This window comes from Bos taurus, chromosome 10 (genome assembly GCF_002263795.3).
Source record: "Bos taurus isolate L1 Dominette 01449 registration number 42190680 breed Hereford chromosome 10, ARS-UCD2.0, whole genome shotgun sequence".
Lineage (NCBI taxonomy): Eukaryota > Metazoa > Chordata > Mammalia > Artiodactyla > Bovidae > Bos > Bos taurus.
The window spans coordinates 32,372,129-32,395,452 of record NC_037337.1 but is presented as its reverse complement, the minus strand read 5'-3'; the positions used below and the strand labels follow the sequence as shown (position 1 = coordinate 32,395,452).

General features: G+C 39.5%; 1 protein-coding gene across 7 annotated transcripts in view; it reads right to left on the bottom strand.

Moving 5' to 3' along the window:
- The window catches only part of CDIN1 (CDAN1 interacting nuclease 1), a 235,014-nt gene that overhangs the window by 83,602 nt on the left and 128,088 nt on the right, over positions 1–23,324 (bottom strand). The window contains exon 11 of one of the 7 annotated variants that reach the window (XM_005211504.5): positions 15,823–21,508. Within the exon in view, the coding sequence (XP_005211561.1) occupies positions 21,505–21,508 (4 nt within the window). The 3' untranslated portion in view covers positions 15,823–21,504. 7 annotated transcript variants of the gene reach the window in all.

The window sequence follows — 23,324 nt, the reverse complement described above, 5'->3', positions numbered from 1 at the left end:
ACTTTTTGATTGTACAGGGGTACAGGGGGAAACCCCGAGACACTTCTGCTATATTTAATGATCTGAATAATTTTCAAGAAGGCCTTAAACAATTCTTTACCCTTCATACTAAAGAGTTTAAAATGGTAATAATCATTATAAAATTTGTTTTATAATATTACTTTTATATATTGGCAGTTTAAAAATAGTTTTTATTTAAGTGTTAGGATATGCATGCATAAACTAAATGATATCAAATAAGCAAACAGATATTTAGGAATCCCAAGTTTATAAGTGCTTTCTTAGAATGTATATAGAAGTAATCAAGAATTGTATCTTAATTAATCTGGGAAGGAAATACAAGCTGGCATGTCTCTTAACTTTTGGTTTTATCTTTTTTTTTTAGGATCATTTAACCAACATAGGCAAGTTTTCATTAAATTTAATTTGTGTGGAACTTAAAGGCAAACAAATTGATGGCTCTTTTAAACCTCATGTTGTGTTGTTTAAGAAGAGACGTATAGAAACTTTAGAGGATTAGAAAATGCTGATGAAAATTACAAGTGTTAGAAAAGACAAAATGACACTTTAACACATCTCCATGGCATTCCTGTTTAACAAAAATGTAAATTAACATATAGAAGGTTGGCTTAGCCTTCCTTGCAACAGCTCTAGCTAATAAAACTTTAAGATCAGTGATGTACAGCTTTTGAAACTCCAAAATATGAATGACTCTAAATGGAACCATATGAAGTCAATGACAGTAAAGTGATCATAGATGAAATTACCAAACTCAAATGAAATAAATTCCAAATGAAAAGGATGAAGGGCAATTAAGTACCTATTTTGACAATTCGAAGTGGTCAAGTTTTTAAAAGTATGACATAGGAACCTTAACCTATCTATATATGAGTGATAAATGAGGCATTTTGTGTCATTACATTCCCATAAATCACTTCCTTTAACTGCTGACGGCTTTTATCAGATCTAACCTTTTCAAGCTTCTATTAGAGTGCTAACATTTTCAACTTTGACACATGTGCAGTTTACAAATTCTGCAGCTGATTAACTCTGGACAGAAGCTCACTGGCATCATTGTCTTCAAGTTGGGTGAAAACCTTAGGGTCTCAAAAACCCAAGACACTCATATTACAGTACAAAAATCTCAATTAATGTAAGGGGTTGGACTTTGGAGTTGTTAAGGATTGTTTTCTGTTGGGAAACAAATATAAATAAGACTTCATTTTCCATGAAATAAGTGACCTAGTAAATATTAAGAAATGAAAAAAAAAGAAAACGAAAAAGTAGAAAAAAAGAAAATTCCTAGTTGATAATAAATTTCTAATCAAATACATTTTTTTGCCTTTATTTGGCAATCAAGAAGTATTTTCTTAAAACTTGCTAACCTTCAGCTTTGACACAATAAAACAAAGAAAATCTGAGACTAATGCATTCATGAGGTGAGGAATATGACCCCAAATAAAACACAATTTAAGTGGGGCTGTTATAACTGATGGGACCATTTTAAGGTGAATTTTATATGGAGAGAGACTGAATCAAACTAAAACATAGAGTTTAACTCTCCTGTAAATCTCAATATTCTAAGTTAGACGTTGTTTTGGGTAATCTAACCAGTCAATTCAGTTGAAAAAGAAAAAATGAAAAATTCTTAAAGTAGTTAAGGAGGACCTGCTTTTAAAACAGTTGTGTTGAAATTATGAAGTCTGAGCTTATAAAAGGTAATGCCATTTCTGCTGAAGTGACTGTTAATACACCAAATCTTCATAGAATGTTTTTCACACATAAATTAGAACTACTTATTATCAACATGAAACATTCTAAACATTTATCCTAATAAGAAACTTCGAAATAATCAAACTATTTGTCTATAATAATGTAGAAATAAATAAAGCAGAAACATATAAGTTGGAATCTTTTACACTACAAATGCGAGAAGCTCAAGACTGCACAGTATTTTTAATTTTAATGGTCCTAATTTCTTAGTAGGAGAGTCAAACACAACAGCTGACCCTGAGAGTAAAAGGTTTTGAAGAGTAAGACAACACTGTGTAGGTAAATATTACGTGTCTGCCAGTATATTTACATAAAGAGCACATACATAAATATCTATAAGTAGATGTGAGTTTGCCCAAAGATTATTTAAAAAAAAACTTACTTGGAAAATATCATTGACATTAATCTTGAAATAAAACTGTTTTGCTTTGTTTTTTTAAATAGTATCTTTGGCAATAACAGCCAGACAGAGCCAATCTTAAAACTGACTGTTTGACCATCAGAAGCCTGTCACTTCACAATATTAGTTTTGATAAGAACTACCAGCTATCAAGTCTAAATAATAAAACCTAAAGAGATGGACTAATGGCTCTAAAGGCAAAATGTTCACAGAGACCTTCCTGCTGCAGATTGCTTCTTGTTGATACATGACAAATCTTAGAAAAATAGTGGAGGAAGGACAACTTTTTCTAGCATCACAACCTACACAGTCTCATAATGTCACCATCTAAGGCCTATCCATGACAAATTAAAAACTTCTTTATTTCACTAATAATGTCACTCATCACAGAAGCTGGGCAGTTACACTTTGACAATTCAGATGTAAATCCTGGGTTGCCTATGAGTATTCATGACAAAGGCATATTTATCATTTAAAACAAAAGGACGTGACTTCTTGGTGTTCATATCAAAGGCTAGTGATAGATGAGGCCACGCTAATCAAAAGACAGACTAGAAAGAACACAGATGTCTGCTGCTTTCATTACGAAGAGTATTCCCTGCCCCTGAAACTTCCCTAATACGGGTCATTTCCAATTGTTTTAAATGTACAATTGAAACTAGATACCTAAGAATTTAAAATTCCCAGTTATAGCTCTTACAAAAAACAAGCACTAGCTTTTATCCAATCTCAAATTATAAAAGCAAAATTCTTAAAACCAAGAAATGTTCCTCAGAACTGAGAGATTTCCACAATTGGCTTTATCCCTCTCAATTATTATTTTCAATGCAGAAAATGAAGAGAAAGAAAGTCTATCATCCCCAATTTTTATGAATAGCAAAACTGTGAGCTGAAATCAATGTGGGGAACTATAAACAGAGCAAGGCTTAACACATTTTCACCATATTCCTTTCTGACTGTTATGTTTTTGACTTTTGTTCCAAACGCTTTTCAGGTTGAAAAGCATTTAAAAATAGCTGTTGTCTAGATTGTAAGGGTTTATTTAAAACCTTAAATACAATCAATTCTGGTGATTCTAGCATTCATCACCATTTTGGATGAGAGAGCCCCAAAATAAGTATGGCATTAAAAAAACAAAGATATTTAGAGCTGGGGCTATTGATAGCACTTCCTCCCATTCCACTGATGAAGAGCTATCATCAGGTCTGGCTAATAGAAATCCAATTTACAAGGCTCTGTTCATTTGAGTGCCTTTTAAGATGCACAGGATTAGTAACCCTTCAGACGTGCAACAAATGCCTGCTCTGTCAGGGCAGAACTATTTTAATGCTGGTTACTGGGAAGTCATCCCCGCAAGGTCACCTTGAAGAAGTGCAGGTAGTGGTTGGGGAGGAAGCCTACTCGGCGAGAGATCTGTTTTCTGCCAATTTTCCTTGCTGCTTTTCAATCCCAGTGAAGCACACTTGTTGATAAACTTTTGATAGTCAGCATGGTGTATGACCAAAGAAAACACAGTATAAAGTTATATGGGGGAAAAGAACTACCTATGCATGCAAAGTATACTTGGGTAGCTTGGGTCATCAGGGGAAATGTTAGGCAGGCAGCTGATATGCAAGCTGCCCTTTTTGGTAGGATCACCTTCCTCCCCAGTTGACGAAAACATTGAAAACACACGGTCTCTCTTTGCACTCACATCCTTTCTGCTTCTTGTAAGGAAAGTGTGTGTGTGTGTGCACGCGCACGTGCTCAGTCGTGTCGAACTCTTCAGACCCAATGGACTGTAGCCAGCCAGGCTCCTCTGTCCATGGGATTATCCTGGCAAGAATACTGGACTGGGTTGCCATCTCCTTCTCCAGGGGATCTTCCTGACCCAGGGACTGAACGTGTATCCTCTGTGGCTCCTGCACTGGCAGGTAGATTCTTTACCACTGAGCTACCTGGAAAGGCAGTATGGAAAATTTGTGTTACTAGTGTTAAATATGTCACTAGTGTTAGATCAGCAAGGGCATTCTATTTTACACTGCTGGGTTGCATCTGTGTGTTATCAGGGTTTACCTTTCATTAGCTACAGTAACTACTCTATGCCCTGCTTACAATGGGCATGTCCTCCTTTTTAAGTATGTATCTGCTTCTCACAAAAGAAATTAAAGAGTTGGAAGTTTTCAGAGGGCTTAACATTCAATGTATTAAGCGGTATTTATAGAATAACAAACATCTTTCACCTTTTGGCCCTTTTTATGAAAAATTTACTGGATGCCTAATATATTTAATATTCAGTAGCATGTGAGAATAATTTTTATGCAACTCTGATAGTTAGAAAGATAGATAACTCAATTATTAGATCATCTATCAAAATATTCAGATGTATAAGAGGCTACTAAAAAGATTGATGACTGAGAAAGTCCACTGATTCTCTAGCCATCATATTCATGCATTTGGCCAGACAACATTTTTCGCTGCCTTCACAAGCAAGCTTCATTACCCATCACTCCACTGAAAAGAGTTTATTATGAGGCTGCCATCTTGGCAAGACTATTATTTAGATGATAAATGCTGAGGGGGGAAAAAGTGTGTCTACTTTTTTTTTTTTAAGGAAAAAAGATGAGCTTTTCTGACAACTAAAACAAACAGCATCTACATTTCTAATTAACTTAAATTTGGCAGATACAAATATAGGTCAGTTAAAGCTATGATGTTATCTTCTGTCTGGATTTTACCCTTAATTTGTAAAATGTAAATTAACTAATTAGAAGAAAAACAGCATGATTAGTGACAAAATGCTTCAGCTGGGTCTTTGCTTCCTGACATTTATGATCAACTATAATGAATTATTGCTTTTTAAAGTAATTGATAGAATATATTTTTTCTCACCAAAATGAAAGAATTTTACTAAGAATTTATAAAAGAATTCCAGGAACTTGGCAAAACAATAGAAGTTCGTGGTGTACTTTCTGAGGAAAACATGTTTGTAAAGTGGTATAATATTAGAAACAATTGGGGTAATTTATGCCTGGGTACCTAGGGGTAAATTTAAAGAAAGACGTGTGTAGACATTAAGTCACTAATAAATCTAGTAAAAAGATTGTCAGGACTTAACCCTTTCCCTGTCATTTCAAACAGATTTGCTGTGTGTTCAAAGCAATTTGTGAGAAGTGTGTGTTCATGTGCACACGTGCATGCACATATGTGCATGTCCCCACATGTTGGGTGTGGGGGTTATAAGGTTTCACGGAGAATGGTTAGAAAACAGAAAAGATTTTCACCACTTGAGTTTCAGCAGGAAAATCTGTCATTGAGAAGTAAAATTAACCTATGTAACATTTATGCAAAAAGAGGTTTTCAACTATTCTTATGTAGACAGAGACTACAATGAGAAGTACATCTGCAAGGGCAGATATATGTGTCAAAAAAAAATTACATAAAATCCTGAAAGGTAAGGTCTGGGATGGTGGCCACCTTTTGGCACAGGGGAGCCTGTGTGACCAGATCCTGGGCAGGCAGACCAGGATCAGGGCTGTCAGCTCTCAGAACACACAAACTTCTTAGAGGTCTAACCTGAATGAGGCAACTGCAGTTGAAGCCTGGTGGTAATCTAGGTGGGAGCCTTAAGTGCTCTGTCGGTACTGGGGTTTGGTTTCCAGTGACATGACAACTTTTGGAAGCATGGAGAAAACAGAAAGGGAAGCAAATCCAACAGATGCATGAGGCTCGGGGTGCTAACTGGAAACTTCAAAGATTATGTAAGATAGGTAATAGTTTGAAACAAGTTAGTACTTCAAAATTTCCATCTTAATTTTAGGTATGCCACTAAAATATTTAACTTGGATGGAAGTATTTTAATTTGGCAGACAATTATCACATTTGGAAACAATATCACTGAAATACTTGAATACTCTTTTCCAATATTATGACAAATACATAAAACTTTTCACATTTTGCAAAGTGCATTCTAAATGCTTGGAGAATATTATTCCACTTTATATTTACTAGTTGTGGAGACAGCAAGAAAATCTTTCTGAATAGCTGCTCCCGATTAAGAGGTACTTTAGCCTACTACTTTTATATTTCATTAATGGTATAAATTCATTATGGTAAATGTTTTTTATTTCCATCCTCACATCACCATGATATTGCATTAAGAGATAAAATGGGTAACTAAGCAAAGCTCCTTTTCACAGTATATAATCCTAACACAGAACACATTTACACATGACAGAAAACTCTTCTGACAGCTCTCTGGTTTTAACCTAACCCTTCAACCTCTTAACATACGATGTACTTCTGAGGCAAGCACTTCGAAAGCTACCTAAGATTTACCTGTATGTACATGAAAACATCTGCACTTTAGAGGTAATCTTCAAACATGTGAACTCTAATAAACTGGTTTCTATCACAACGATGAAGACTGCAAAACATATCATAGCACAGAGATCTCTTCATTTGTTTAGTTTCGGTCTCTCAAGCATTAATAATCTCCATTCACATTTATCATTTTGAAAAACAAATTCATTTGAATTAACAGCATGAATAGGTCTAAGTAAAGTTTTCAGCTTGATGGTAACTGGAAAAAACAAAGCTCAAGACATTTAAAAAGCAATCACTTATCTTCATTTAAAATTTGTTATATTTCTGCAGGGAAGGCAGCATTTCATGTTTGAAGAACAAGTTTATCTATGGAGGAGGAGAAAGGTGAAGAAAGCAATGCAATGAGTGTCAGGTACTCTGTCCAGACCTGAGTTCTCCAGTACTGCAGGAAGGTTGGATCCTTTCAGCATTGTATTGGTGTGTCAAAATATGTCAACAAACCATCACACCGCAGGAAGAAGAATGACCTTTCAGTTCTTCACGTTTGGGCTGCCTGTGGAGCTTTGGACGCGGGGTATGCATGAATGGTTTTCCTAGCTGCTTGACAAATGCAACTCCCAAGGTTTCTTTCAAGCATGATTGTTAAAAGCCCTAGGTTCTTACAATTTGGTACAACTTTCTCAACCCATATGACTCTTGACAGAAACTGATGTTAACTATCAATACTGCAAATAATCAGATTCAATGCAACTAGACAAATTACTTTAGAAATGTTTCAATGTAAGAGATGAATGTTGAGAGTTATAAATTTAGAAAAAACTTTATTCACTGTAAAAATAATACTTAATCAATTCTCTAAGCTTTATTATGAAAAGTGAAAGTGTTAGTTACTCAGTAGTGTATGACTCTTTGCGACCCCATGGAGTCCACCAGGCTCCTCTCTCCATAGAATTCTTCATGCCAGAATACTAGAGTGGGTTGCCATTTCCTTCTCCAGGGAATCTTCATGACCCCGTCCCACAAACCAGTTCCCTTTGGAAACTTCTAAGCATCACAATTGCAGTAATCACTAACCTAAGTTATTTTCTATTCTCAGTTCCTTAAGAGCATCATTGTTCTCCCCAATACCAATACCAAAACCTCAAAGTTATCACTGTTTCACACTGCCCAAAACGACATCATTTAATCAACTTGTCAGATTCTTTCTTATCTCTGTAAGTCTATATAGTCTCTTTCCATTTCCACCACCATCATTATAGTTCAGGAATTAATGGGTTATTCCAACACAAATGACTGGAATAGCAGTTGTCTTCCAGTTTCCAACGTCTTGCTTCTGTCTACCCCGACCATTGCTATGAGAATATCTAGCCTGAAGTTCAAGCCTGACCATGCCACTCGGCTATTCAAAAATCTCCCCTGGTTTTCCAGGTATATTACTTTGACCTGCGCACTCAACCTCTCTATGCCTCAACTTTCTCATATGAAATGAGCATAAAAACCCAGTATTGATCTCATAGGACTGTTATGTGGATCAAAAAGGATAATACATAGCAGTGCTTAAACTAGATTCTAGAATATAGTTAGTGCTCAGTGTTAGCTATTTTTGTGATTTATGTACATGTTGTTTCCCTACTTGTTGTTGTTCAGTCGCTAAGTTGTGTCCAACTCTTTGTGACCCCATGAACTGCAGCAATCCAGGCTTCCCTGTCCTTCACTATCTCCTGGAGCTTGCTCAAACTCATATCCATTGAGTTGGTGATGTAATCCAACCATCTCATCCTCTGTCACCTGCTTCTCTTCCTGCCCTCTTTCCCAGCATCAGGGTCTTTACCAGTGAGTCAGCTCTTTGCATCAGATGGCCTAAGTATTGGAGCTTTGGTTTCAGCATCAGTCTTTCCAGTGAATATTCAGGGTTGATTTCCCTTAGGATGGACTGGTTTGATCTCCTTGCTGTCCAAGGGACTCTCAAGAGTCTTCTCCAGCACCACAATTTGAAAGCACCAATTCTTTGGCTCTCAGCTTTCTTTATGGTTCAATCCTCACATCTGTATATGACTACTGGATTGAATTAAATTCCTTGAAAGCAAAGTTAGGTGTTGCTTATCTTTGTACCCTCTGAAATATATAATATATAAATATATGTATAAATATATAATATAGTGCCTCTATATAGAAGGAGCTCAGTATCTGTGCTGCTCAGTATCTACTATCTGTGTTACTACCTAGGGACCTACAATGTGTTGAATTAGAAACATGTAGTGGTAAAAATATGTATTTCATATTAAACAATGAAAACCAATTGGGGCTGATCAAGTATTTCGCTCTAGTGTTGAGCTCAATATGATTTCATACACCTGACCTGTGCACACAACCAATGACTTCATTTTCACCACTTCCATAATCAATATACAGTGCTCTGAAAGTATTCCAGCCAAAACTATCAAGGACAACTGTGACAAGCTCATATTTACAAAAATAGATGATCTTTGAATTAAAAAATCCTCTGTTCTAAATAAAAAAATTTTGTATGAATTTAGAATTTATGATCACTTAAAATGCGTTATCAGCAATGCTGTTAAGACTGAATTTAAAATGGAGAGGTGGTGATGATAGCAAAGTTGCCAGATACAGAAGTGAAGGAAATGAAAAAAAGGAAAACAGAAGGAGAAGCAGGAAGGGGTTAACAAGATACCTTGTTGGTAGAATTTTTAAGAGAAAATAAGGGTGAACAAAACACTGTAGCGTTGGAGAAGACTCTTGAGAGTCCCTTGGACTGAAAGGAGATCCAACCAGTCCATCCTAAAGGAGATCAGTCCTGGGTGTTCACTGGAAGGACTGATGTTGCACCTGAAACTCCAATACTTTGGCCATATGATGCGAAGAGTTGACTCACTGGAAAAGACTGATGCTGGGGAAGATTGAAGGCAGGAGGAGAAGGGGATGACAGAGGATGAGATGGTTGGATGGCATCACCGACTCAATGGACATGGGTTTGGGTGGACTCTGGGAGTTGATGATGGACAGGGAGGCCTAGCGTGCTATGGTTCATGGGGTCGCAAAGAGTCAGACACAACTGAGTGACTGAACTGAACTGAACTGAAAATACAGGAAGCATCTCAATGTAAGTGATTCAGTAAGAGAAGGGAGTAAACACAATAAAGTAGAATTCACACAAATCATAAAGGTATACTAAGAATGTAAAGGAGAGGACAAGAAAAAGAAAAAAAAAAAAGAATAAAGTGACATGTTAATAGATAACAGAATTCGTATAGAAGACTTAATTTTCATAAGAACATGACTTCCAGGGTCAATTAGAAATTAGAGGGAAAGGATGCTTACCATGGCCATTATGTATGCATATATATTTCTGTATTATGAGAAGAAGAGTCTGAGACATGAAAATTATATTCATGGCTCATTTTCCATGTTGCACATGTGTGAGAAGAGAATGAGCAACAGCAATGCAGCCTTATCACATGTACAGTTCACCCATCCCAGGGGCTGGATGACAGAAGGTGGTCAAAAATGGAAAAACGCTGTTCCTTACATATAGAGGGAGAGAAAAGAAAAAGGACAGGCATAACTTCTGTGAACAGGACTCTATCTCATCAAAAGATGGCTAGCTCTATTTCAGTCAAAGAGGCAGCAGACACCCTTAGTGGGTGCTATCAAAAGATGACCAAAGAAAGCGGCTTTCTAACAACCATAAGCTTATTATCCAATCTTTGGCCTTAATGATACAAAAAAACCTTCTCTTTTGTTGGGCAAAAAGTAGTGACTGAAAATTCCATTCCAACTCTCAGAAGGCTAGGCAAAAGACAGAGAATATATAGATGACTGTTTGAGAAACAGATACCAAAAGAAAGAAATTTTAAGGTTTCCACAGCACTCGCTCAAAAATTATTCTATTCATGTTGTTGTTTTAATTGCTAAGTAGGGTCTGACTCTTTTGTGAACCATGGACTGTAGCCCACCAGGCTCCATCTGTCCATGGGGTTTCCCAGGCAAAAATCTCGGGGTGGGTCGTGATTTCCTTCTCTAGGGGATCTTCCTGACCCAGAGAATCAAACCCACGTCTCCTGCAGGTGGTTTCTTGACCACTGAGCCACCAGGGAAGCCCATTCTATTCATAGTTAATGCTTAAGAAGATTTGCTTAGGATGAGAATGAAGTCTAAAATAGCATCAGTAAGATTACAAGGTTAATGTTAAACAAGACAAACTGGTTTACAGTGCGTTAAATTCTGTTAAAAATCATAATTGAGAAGACATGTACTTGGAGCCATGATGAGGTAACAGGGACTACATTTATCTTCCTGCTGGAAATACCTAAAAAACAAACAAACAAAATAGCTAACAATAGACATCAACCAGTGACGGACAGTCACCCCTGAATGAAGGGCAAGGAAAGAGGCAAGCACTTTGATTTCCCAACTTGCTCTCTGGAGAACGTTTCCATGCTACAATGTTGGGAGGAAGAACCTCGGTGAAGTCCAGGAGTCTCTCTCAGAGTTGAGAAGAAGAAACTGGGAAAATGGGAAGACCAGGCAATTAAAATTTGTCATAAAAGAAGTATCAATAATTTTAAAAGGATTCAAGTTTGTTTCTGACTTTAATGAAATTAAATTAATAACCAATAACAGAAAGACATGTGAACAAGTTCCAAATATTTGGAAACAAAACAGAGCATTCTTCTAAATAGACTGTGAGTCAAAGAAGAAATAAAAATAAAGTATTTGGAAAACAAAATGGAGAAAGAAAAAAAAAAGGAAAATATTTGGAACCAAATAAAAATACAACATATAACATTTTCTGCAATACAGCTAAAGCAGTACTTTGAGGCGATTTTAGCACTAAATTGCCTTTACTGGTAAAAGAGAATGATTTCAAATAAATAACCTCAGGCTCCATCTTAGAAAACTAGAAACAAAAAAGAGCAAATAGAAGCTAAAATAGGGAACAGTAATAATCAGATTAAAAATCAATGAAAAAGACAAAAGAAAACCAACAGGAAAAAGTCAGTAAAACAAAATATTCATTTTTTCAGAAGGCCAATAAAACTGATAAAGCTCTAGGCAGATAGATCTGGAAAAGTAGACAAAATTATCAACATCAGGAATGAATAAGGTGACACCACTCCAGATTCTACAGCTATTAAAAGAATATGGGAGCATTCTCAGCAAGTTTATACTAATATATTCCACAACTTAAATAAAATGAATAAACTCTTCAAAAGGCACAAAGTACCAAAGTTCACTCAAGAAAAAAATAGATAACCTGAATCCCTATATCAATCAATTTTAGTCAGTTTAAAATCTTCCCACAAAAAATATCCCCAGATCATTTGACTGGGAGTAGTCATGTATGGATATGAGAGTTGGATTATGAAGAAAGCTGAGTGTTGAAGAATTGATGATTTTGAACTGTGGTGTTGGAGAAGACTCTTGAGAGTCCCTTGAACTGCAAGGAGATCCAACCAGTCCATCCTAAAGGAGATCAGCCCTGGGTGTTCTTTGGAAGGACTGATGTTGAAGCTGAAACTCCAATACTTTGGCCACCTCATGCGAAGAGCTGACTCATTGGAAAAGACTCGGATGCTGGGAGGGATTGGGGGCAAGAGGAGAAGGGGACAACAGAGGATGAGATGTCTGGATGGCATCACCGACTCGATGGACATGAGTTTGAGTGAACTCCAGGAGATGGTGATGGACAGGGAGGCCTGGCGTGGTGCAGTCCATGGAGTCACAGAGTCGGACATGACTGAGCGACTGCCCTGAACTGAACCCAATAGTTAATGAAGAAATAACAATTCTACACAAACTTTTCCAGAAAATCAAGAAAGGACTACTTCCCAACTCATACTATAAGGCTACCATAGTGCCAAAACCAGGCAAAGAGTTTAGAAGAAAGAGTAAATCACTGACAAATCTCTCATGAAAGCAGATGTAAAATTTCTTAATGAATTTTTAGCAAATCAAATACCATAAGTTTGTCATCAGTTCAGTTGCTCAGTTGCATCTAACTCTGTGATCCCATGGACTGCAAACACCAGGCCTCCCTGTCCATCACCAGCTCCCAGAGCTTGCTCAAACTCATGTCCATCGAGTTGGTGATGCCATCCAACCATCTCATCTTCTGTTGTCTCCTTCTCCTCCTACCTTCAGTCTTCAATCTCAGCATCAGGGTCTTTTCCAATGAGTCAGTTCTTCACATCAGGTGGCCAAAGTATTGGAGTTTCAGCTTCAACATCAGTCCTTCCAATGAATAATCAGGACTGATTTCCTTTAGGATGCACTGGTTGGATCTCCTTGCAGTCCAAGGGACTCTCAAGAGTCTTCTCCAGCACCACAGTTCAAAAGCATCAATTCTTCAGCACTCAGCTTTCTTTATGGCTTACTCTCACATCCATACATGACTGCTGAAAAAAACCATAGCTTTGACTAGACAGACCTTTGTTGGCAAAGTAATATCTCTGCTTTTTAATATGCTGTCTAGGTTGGTCATAGCTTTTCTTCAAAGGAGCAAGTGCCCTTTTAATTTCAAGGCTGCAGTAACCATCTGCAGTGATTTTGGAACCCATAAAAATAGTTTCTCACTGTTTTCACTGTTTCCCCATCTATATGCCATGAAGTAATGGGATTGGATGCCATGATCTTAGTTTTCTGAATGTTGGTTTTAAGCCAGCTTTTCATTCTCCTCTTTCACTTTCAACAAGAGACTCTTCAGTTCCTCTTCACTTTCTGCCATAAGGGTGGTGTCATCTGCATGTCTGAGGTTATTGATATTTCTCCTGGCAATCTTGATTCCAGCTTGTGTTTCATCCAGCCCGGCATTTCTCATGATGTACTCTGCATACAAGTTAAATAAGCAGGGTGACAATATACAGCCTTAATGTACTCCTTTCCCAATCTGGAACCAGTCTGTTGTTCCATGTCTGGTTCTAACCGTCACTTCTTGACCTGCACACAGATTTCTCAGGAGGCAGGTCAGGTAGTCTGGTATTCCCATCTCTTTAAGAATTTTCCAGTTTGCTGTGATCCACACAGTCAAAAGCTTTAGTGTAGTCAACAAAGGAGAAGTAGATGTTTTTCTGGAACTCTCTTGCTTTTTCGATGATCCAATGGATGTTGGCAATTTGATCTCTGGTTCCTCTGCCCTTTCTAAAACCAGCTTGAACATCTAGAAGTTCACGGTTCACATACTGTTGAAGCCTGGCTTGGAGAATTCTGAGCATTACTTTGCTAGCCTATGAGATGAATGCAATTGTGCAGTAGTTTGAGGATTCTTTGGCATTGCCCTTCTTTGGGATTGGAATGAAAGCTGACCTTTTCCAGTCCTGTGGCCACTGCTGAGTTTTCCAAATTTGCTGATATATTGAGTGCAGCACTTTCACAGCATCATCTTTTAGAATTTCAAAAAGCTCAGCTGGAATTCCATCACTTCCACTAGCTTTGTTCACAGTGATGCTTCCTAAGGCCCACTTGACTTCACATTCCAGGATGTCTGGCTCTAAGTGAGTGATCACACCATCATGCTTATCTGGTCATGAAGACATTTTGCTGGGATTGAAGATTGAAGGCAGGAGGAGAAGGGGACAACAGAGGGTGAGATGGTTGGATGGCATCACCGACTCGATGGACATGAGTTTGAGCAAGCTCTGGGAGCTGGTGATGGACAGGGAGGCCTGGTGTGCTGCAGTCCTTTCAGTCACAAAGAGTCGGACATGAGTGAGTGACTGAACTGAACCACATACCAAACCTTTTCTTAATATCTTCTGCTTCTGTTAGGTCCATACCATTTCTGTCCTTTATTGTGCCCATCTTTGCATGAAACATTCCCTTGGTATCTTTGATTTTCTTGAAGAGATCTCTAGTCTTTCCCATTCTACTGTTTTCCTCTATTACTTTGCATTGATCATTGAGGAAGGCTTTATCTCTCTTTGCTATTCTTTGGAATTCTGCATTCAGATGGGGATATCTTTACTTTTTCTTCTTTGCCTTTAGCTTCTCTTCTTTTCTCAGTTATTTGTTAGGCCTCCTCAGACAACCATTTTGCCTTTTTGCATTTCCTTTTCTTGGGGATGGTCTTGATCACTGTCTCCTGTACAATGTCACGAACTTCCATCCATAGTTCTTCAGGTACTGTCTATCAGATCGAATCCCTTGAATCCGTTTGTCACTTTCACTCTACAATTGTAAAGGATTTGATTTGGGTCATATCTCTTGAATGGTCTAGTGGTTTTTCCTACTGTCTTCAATTTAAGTCTGAATTTGGCAATAAGCAGTTCATGATTTGAGCCATGGTTAGCTCCTGGTCTTGTTTTTGCTGACTGTATGCTGCTGCTGCTGCTAAGTCGCTTCAGTTATGTCTGACTCTGTGCGACCCCATAGATGGCAGCCCACCAGGCTCCCCTTGTCCCTGGGATTCTCCAGGCAGGAACACTGGAGTGGGTTGCCATTTCCTTCTCCAACGCATGAAAGTGAAAAGTGAAAGTGAAGTCGCTCAGTCGTGTCCAACTCTTAGCAACCCCATGGACTTCAGCCTACCGGGCTCCTCTGTCCATGGGGTTTTCCAGGCAAGAGTCCTGGAGTAGGGTGCCATCACCTTCTCCTTGCTGACTGTATAGAGCTTCTCCATCTTTGGCTGCAAAGAATTTAATCAGTTTGATTTAGATGTCAACCACCTGGTGATGTCCATCTGTAGGGTCATCTCTTGTGTTGTTGGTAGAGAGTGTTTGCTATGACCAGGGCTTTCTCTTGGCAAAACTCTGTTAGCCTTTGCCCTGCTTCATTTTGTACTCCATGGCCAAACTTGCCTGTTACTCCAGGTATCTTCTGATTTCCTACTTTTGCAATCTGGTCCCCTATGATGAAAAGAACATCTGTTTGGATGTGTTAATTCTAGAAGGTCTTGTAGGTCTTCATATAACTGTTCAACTTCAGCTTCTTCGGTATTAGTGGTTGGGGCATAGACTTGGATTACTGTGATATTGAATGGTTTGCCTTGGAAACGAACCGAGATCATTCTGTCGTTTTTGAGACTGCACCCATGTACTGCATATTGGACTCTTTTGTTGACGATGAGGGCTACTCCATTTCTTCTAAGGGGTTCTTGCCCACAGTAGTAGATATAATGGTCATCTGAATTAAATTCACCCATTCCAGTCCATTTTAGTTCACTGATTCCTAAAATATCAATGTTCACTCTTGCCATCTCCTGTTTGACCACTTCTAATTTGCCTTGATTCATGGACCTAACATTCCAGGTTCCTATGTAATATTGCTCTTTTCAGCATCAGACTTTACTTCCATCACCAATCACATCCACAGCTGGACATTGTTTTCACTTTGGCTCCATCTCTTCATTCTTTCTGAGTTATTTCTCTACTCTACTCCAGTTGCATATTGGGCATCTTGACCTGGGGAGTTCATCTTTCAGTGTCATATTTTTTTTGCCTTTTCATACTGTTCACGGGGTTCTCAAGGCAAGAATACTGAAGTGGTTTGCCATTCCCTTCTCCAGCGGACCACGTTTTGTCAGAACTCTCCACCATGACCTGTCCGTCTTGGGTGGCCCTACACGGCATGGCTCATAGTTTCACTGAGTTAGACAGGACCGTGGTCCATGTGATCAGTTTGGTTAGTTTTCTGAGATTGTGGTTTTCATTGTCTGCTCTCTGATGAATGAAGATAAGAGGCTTATGTAAGTTTCCTGAAGGGAGAGACTAAACTGGGTCTTGTTCTGATGGGCGGGGCCAGGCTCAGTAAATCTTTAATCAAATTTTCTGTTGAAGGGCTGGGCTGTTTTCCCTCCCTATTGTTTGGACTCCTGGACACTCACAGACAAGTCTGGCTCCATCTCCCACTCACCTCCAAAGTCAAATTCCCTGGGGGTTCTCAGTCCCTTTGCTGGATCCCCAGGTTGGGAAATCTGTTGCGTGTCCTGGAACTTTCTTCACAGTGCAAGAATTTCTTTGGTATAATTGTTCTGCAATTTGTGGGTCATCTGCTCGGTATCTCTGTGGAGGGGCTAATGGTGACCTCTTCCAAGAGGGCTTATGCCACAGGCTGGGTAACCCAGGCCTGCTGCAGCCAGAGCCCCTGTCCCTGGGGCAAGTCACTGCTGACCCATGCCTCCGCAGGAGACATTCAAACACTCGAAGGCAAGCCTGGCTCAGTCTCTGTGGGGCCTCTGGGTCCTGGTGCGCACAAGGTCTTGTTTGAGCCCTCTGAGCATTTCTGGCAGGTCTGGGGTTTGATTCTAAATGTGACTTCACTCCTCCTACCGTCTTGTAGGGGCTTCTCCTTTGGCCTTGGACGTGGGGTATCACTATTCTGACAAGATGGCAGAGTAGAAGAACGTGCGCTCATCTTCTCCTGAGAGAACTTTTGATTTGTGGTAATCCTTCGGAAACATACGTGACTCATATTAACTCTATCATAATAGTTTAGCAAGAAGAGTCATCCTTTCTACAATTCTTAAGTCCCTGGATTTGGAAAACTGGTCAACCAACCAAAAAGAAAAAATCTTGCATATATCTGAAGACAACAATCAGACATCTTTCTGAGGAACTGCAATTCATTCATATTTCTTTATAAGTCTATTTTTTCCCTTTAATTCTTTAACTCATACCAGTTTCCTCAACCACCATCTCCTTACTGCAAATATCACTTCAGCAGCCTAAGACATTTCTAGTGTTCATTCAGCTTTGTATTTAAAGTCAACACTGAAAACAATTAACAATGGCAGAAAACATGAATTCCCTCATGGGGAAAGTTCTTACTATTCACATTCCAAATGCAAAAAAAAAAGGTATGTTATGAAAACTCAAAGTACTATATACACAGAAGACACTTCCTTCACTTTAAAAAAAATATTTCAAGGTTACTCCAGCTAATACAATGTCAAGTATTGTTTGGAGCAAGGAGACATCAGTATCTCACAACCAGCTCCACTCTAAGAAATGGAAAAGCAAATTATTATATTTTACCTTTAGAGAGGCCTTCTGCAGTACATTTGCTAATTATTAGTCAATCTGTCTCTTGTTGCTGCTGAGGACTGCTTGTTAGTATACAGCAGCGGTGCTTTCTGAGGCTGCTGTAATTGAAGGTTTCCAAAAGCATCTATAACTGAGGCTCATTCTCCAACTTGAGACAGATGTGTTGTTAACAAGACTGAAATAACTGGAAATCTGTGATTTGGCTAATTGCAGGCTTCCTGGAAGTATCTTCATAAAAAAAAAAACAAAAAAAAAACACTTTGGCCATCCTCTGAAAAATACCTTCCTTGAGTCTAACTGCTGGGCAGCCCCATTCTAAATGCCTCACCTCTCAGGTTAGCACAGACCAGAGAAAGCAATCAGTAAACCATTGAGTAGATAACCAATCTTTAAAAAAATACTTAGAGGTAAGAACTAAAGTCAAATCAATTCTTGTGGCAGAGGTATTAGCTTAGCATTGCCTCTAGGAGAGTAGACTTTCTGGAGCCAAAGGTTCAAAAATCCCACAGATGGAACTCAGCTCTTCATCTTTTCAGGTAGACATAAATATGATCAAGACTTCATTTCCTCTGGTGCTCATCTCCCCTCATATCCTAATACCAGCAAAGAAATGACTTTGGAAGACAAATATACTTGCTTACTTTGATACTTTCCTTTAGACCCAGTCAAGAGGGGTCCATAGCCTAGATCCAAACTTTAGAGGATTCTGCTCTGGCCTCCTCTGGTTGAACCCCAGCCCAGGGCTTCCCTGGTGGTTCAGACGGTAAAGAATCTGCTTGCAATATGTGATACCCAATTTTGGGTTGGGAAGATCCCTGGAGAAGGGAATGCCTACCCACTGCAGTATTCTTGCCTAAAGAGTTCCCTGGACAGAGGAGCCTGGCAGGCTACAGTCCATGCGGTCACAAAGAGTAGGACACAACTAAGGGACTAACACATACACACGCACACACACACACACACACAAACACACATAAGGTGTGAAGAGTCTGTGGAGCAAAGGGAACATCTTCACCTGATGTCTCTCCCCGCCAATACCTTTCTAGGCCACACTCTTTGTTACCAGGGACCCCAGAACTTTCTGATTGAAGAGCTCTGAGATAACTCCTGGAGCCTGCCTTTTTGATAAGAGGGCAGACCACCAGAGTGTGCACCTCTGGCCTGAGAGATGACCAAGAGCAGAAGTTTGTGGAAAGGTACATGGAACTTGGATGTGCAGGCTGGGCTGTGCTTGAAACTTCCCAGGTGTAGGATGGAGCCTAAGTGTTAGTGGTAGCTTCTCAGTCATGTCTGACTCTTTGCAACCCTATGGACTGTAGCCCGCCAGGCTCCTCTGTCTATGGAATTCTCCAGGCAAGAATACTGGAGTGGGTAGCTGTTCCCTTCTCCAAGGGATCTTCTCGATCCAGGAATTGAACCCAGGCTTCCTGCATAGAACTCAGATGCTTTACCATCTAAGCCATCAGGGAAATCCCAGGATGGAGACAAAAGTGATAAGAAAAGGGAGATGGGCTATGCAGTGGGGCCACTTCTGTCTACACTGCCACCTGCAGCATGGATCTCCAAGGAGTCTAGGAATTCTTAATGCAAATCAGAATTTCCAGATCTTCATGCAGGATAAAGTCTCAGATATGCAGATGACACCACCCTTATGGCAGAAAGTGAAGAGGAACTAAAAAGCCTCTTGATGAAAGTGAAAGAGGAGAGTGAAAAAGTTGGCTTAAAGCTCAACATTCAGAAAACGAAGATCATGGCATCTGGTCCCATCACTTCATGGCAAATAGATGAGGAAACAGTGGAAACAGTGTCAGACTTTTATTTTTGGGGGCTCCAAAATCACTGCAGATGGTGACTGCAGCCACGAAATTAAAAGACGCTTACTCCTTGGAAGGAAAATTATGACCAACCTAGACAGTATATAGAAAAGCAGAGACATTACTTTGCCAACAAAGGTCCGTCTAGTCAAAGCTCTGGTTTTTCCAGTAGTCATGTATGGATGTGAGGTTGGACTGTGAAGAAAGCTGAGCACCAAAGAATTGATGCTTCTGAACTGTGGTGTTGGAGAAGACTCTTGACAGTCCCTTGGACTGCAAGGAGATCCAACCAGTCCATTCTGAAGGAGATCAGCCCTGGGATTTCTTTGGAAGGACTGATGCTAAAGCTGAAACTCCAGTACTTTGGCCACCTCATGCGAAGAGTTGACTCATTGGAAAAGACTCTGATGCTGGGAGGGATTGGGGGCAGGAGGAGAAGGGGACGACAGAGGATGAGATGGCTGGATGGCATCGCCGACTCGATGGACGTGAGTCTGAGTGAACTCCGGGAGTTGGTGATGGACAGGGAGGCCTGGTGTGCTGCAATTCATGGGGTCTCAAAGAGTCGGACACAACTGAGCGACTGAACTGAACTGAACTTGAAACATAACCCTAAATATTTGGGCGCATTGTACATAGGTCTCTATTCTTATGTTCATAAGTCTCTATTCCTACTCTTGGATTTTTAAGGCATTTCATGTCAAATCTCAAATGAGATACCTACCTTGCTGAAGTTTTGTGAAAGCAAGTAATCAATCTAAGATTAAAAACACGTGCCTAAAAAACTTCATAGTATTTACCATGTAGTTATTGGTTATTTTCTATTTTAAAACTGTATGTAAGTAAACATGCTATAGTTCATGGTAAACATCTGCAAAAGTCTATACATCTGGAAAGCCTATAAAAGTTTTCTGGAAAAATGAAGCATTTTCCTCCCCATACTTAGAGTGGCATTCTTAAAGAAAAAATTTGGCCCTGTTGTGTTTTTATTTTTTCTTTCTTGCCATGCCATGCAGCAAGAAAGATCTTAGTTCCCTGACCAGGGATTAAACCCATGCTTCTTGCAGTGGAGCTCCAAACACTGGATCATGAGGGAAGTCCTTCTTTTGCATTTTAATGTCACAATGTCTAACACAATTCTTACTGGTTGATTCAAAATGTTGCTGTCTGTTATGCATCAGAAAATTCATTCATATACTCATTTGTTCAATAAATATCTATGACCACCTACTGGCAGCTATGTGCCAGGCATCCCACCGGCTTCTGGACATTTGACAATGGATAAAACAGATAAGACCGAACTCAATATATTAACTGGAGGAGGGTGATAAGTAAACAAGCAATTACAATATTTGACAAATGCTATGAAATTATTAGGAAAACACAGGAGGGGCACTGAACCCAATCTTGAACTACAGGAAGGTTTCCCAAAGACATGTCAGTCAGGCTGAGTGCTGAAGTGAGCCAAGTAGGAGTTTATCTAGCAGAAAAGGAAATTAAAATATCTGCTGAGAAGATTTCTACATTCCATCAGACCATGATACTCTGGAGAAAGAGACAGAGGAGAGTACATCTGTTGATTGCCAAGCACTGTGAAAGTGATTTGTATGTATTAAACAACTGATCTTCACAACAGTATGTGAAGAAGGTATTATTAACCCCATTATATTGAGGAAGAAAAACAAAGGCTCAGGGAGGTTAAGCAAGCTGTTTCCAGGAATGGATCCAGAGAGTGGCAAGGCCTGGCTTCAAACCCAAGAACACGATAGATTTCTCCCATTACCTCAAGGATCGTTGAATTGGAAAATCATGTTCAAACAAAACTTTGCCTTATTCTTTCCAGTCAGTAAGCTTAGATCTTCTTTGAGAGAAGTAGAGAGGTATTAGCTACCAAGTGCACTTTGGTTTTAAAAAGACTCCACTGATGGCAGTGTGTCAGAATGTGCCCAGAATGGCCGGGGACTGGGCTGAGCTTACAAATGAGATTTCTGTGTTCCTGACTTGGTGCTGTTGGGCATGGTTCCTGTGCCGTATGGTTGCATGTGGCTCTTCGTAATTTAGGTTCATCAGTGTTTTCATCCAAACTGACCCATTTTATCTTCAACCACTCAAGTGAGCCTAGGGTGTCTGCTTCTGCTTCTTTGAAAGGCCTCAAGTTAGAACCCATGTGTATTCTGGCCTCAGACTATAGAGTTAGTTTCTTCTTTATCTGTCATCATCTGAAAATGAAAATGCTATTAGTAATGTAGGTCAAATTGTCAAAGAACCCACCTTTTGACTAGAATAGTAGGATAAGAGGGCATTTTTTTTGTTGTCAACTGCATAAATTTGTATATATATGTAGCCTGAAATATTCTGATATACATATATATACATACATATATATATATACACACACACTGATATATGTAAATATACATGTATTTTCTATGCAACTGTATACATAGCCCTATATAATTTGGGGCTCTATTATGGCCCAAATGCTGCTTCTCAGAGGCAGTCTTAAAACCCCACAGAAGTGGGGACTGTAGAGTTCTAAGGAGCTCGTTAATCAAGGTTCATACCCGGGATGAGGGCCTACTCGCCGGAAAGGCAGCTCAAGTTCTATACTTAATCTGATTTTAGAGAAGGTGCCTATTGCAAAATTTAAATTTTGTTTGAAGTGAATTAAGACAGAAAAAAATTCTTGAAGTTTTGATTATAAAAGAATGAGCTGCATACATGTAGTAATTAGAAACAGCAACACAAAAGGTAAAGCTCTTTCAAACCAAGTAAATTTGTGTTTAAATGTTTCTAACTATAGTCTTATTCATTCCCTCAGATAACGGTAAATTTTATGAAGAAAAAAGTAAAGCTGATTGAGGAGAGAAATGACTGAGGGTGACGCCATCTAGACTGGGTGGCTGGGGAAGGTCCCCTTGAGGAAGGAAATTTGAGCAGACAGCTGAATGGCATCGTAAAGGGCAAGCTACGTGGAGATCCAAGTGAAGACAGTTCCAAGCCGAAGGATTAGCCAGAGTGAGGGTCTTGAAGTAGAAACAAGCAGCGTAGATTCAAGGAAGATGGAGAAAGCTGCCAAGGAAGTTTAAGAGACAGAGAGAACTCTAGGTGAAGGGAGAGCACAGGTGTGGCCAGGACTGAGGTGAGAGGCAGTTCATACAGGGCTCTCTGAATGTCATGGTACAGAGTTTGGATTGTATTTTTTTTTTAATTTTTTATTGCAAATATTTGCTTCACAGTATTGTATTGGTTTCTGCCATACACCAACATGAGTCAGTCACAGGTGTACATGTGTCCCTCCCTCTTGAACCTCCCTCCTCATCTCCCTCCTCTAGGATATCAGTTGCATTTTAAATGTGGTGGGAAGCCACTGAAGAGTGTTAAGCAGGGAAGTGACACAATCTGATTCATATTTTCCGAGAGTCACTCTGCCTAGGGTATGAAACTCTGACCGTAGGCGTACAAGTGCTGACATAAGAAGACCAGTTTTGGAAACTGTGGTAATAGTCCGAGAGAAGATGACAGACAGTGAGGCAACAGCAGGCGTGGTGGGGACACACGGCGAGATCTGTGGTGAAGGCAGGGCTGAATGGACCTGCCGGTGAATTGCTGATGATACTTGGGGTTTTGGGCTTGAGTATTGGGAGAGATTGCGATGGCACTCATTGAGAGGCTAATAAGCTTGAGGAGAAAAGTCAGGAGTTTAATTTTGGATATGTAAAGTCTGAGATATTTATTAGGTATCCAGGAGGTGATACTGAGCAGACAGTTGGCTAGACAAACAAATGTGTACTCGGGGGAAAGTCTTAGGGCTGGGGATAAAAGTTAGAGATAGCAGCACGAGATGAAATAGAAAGCCACTGTCTCTGGTGAGATCTCCAGGGAACACCCAGGAACTATGCAGACAGAAGAGGGAGGAGGGTGAGCGCTGAGTTCCAGGGCCTTCAAGCCTAGAGCTGGGAAGAGGGCGAAGAACCAGAAAAGGAGAAAGAATACACAAGGTGGAAGTCAGGGAAAAAAATCTCAGAAGAATGT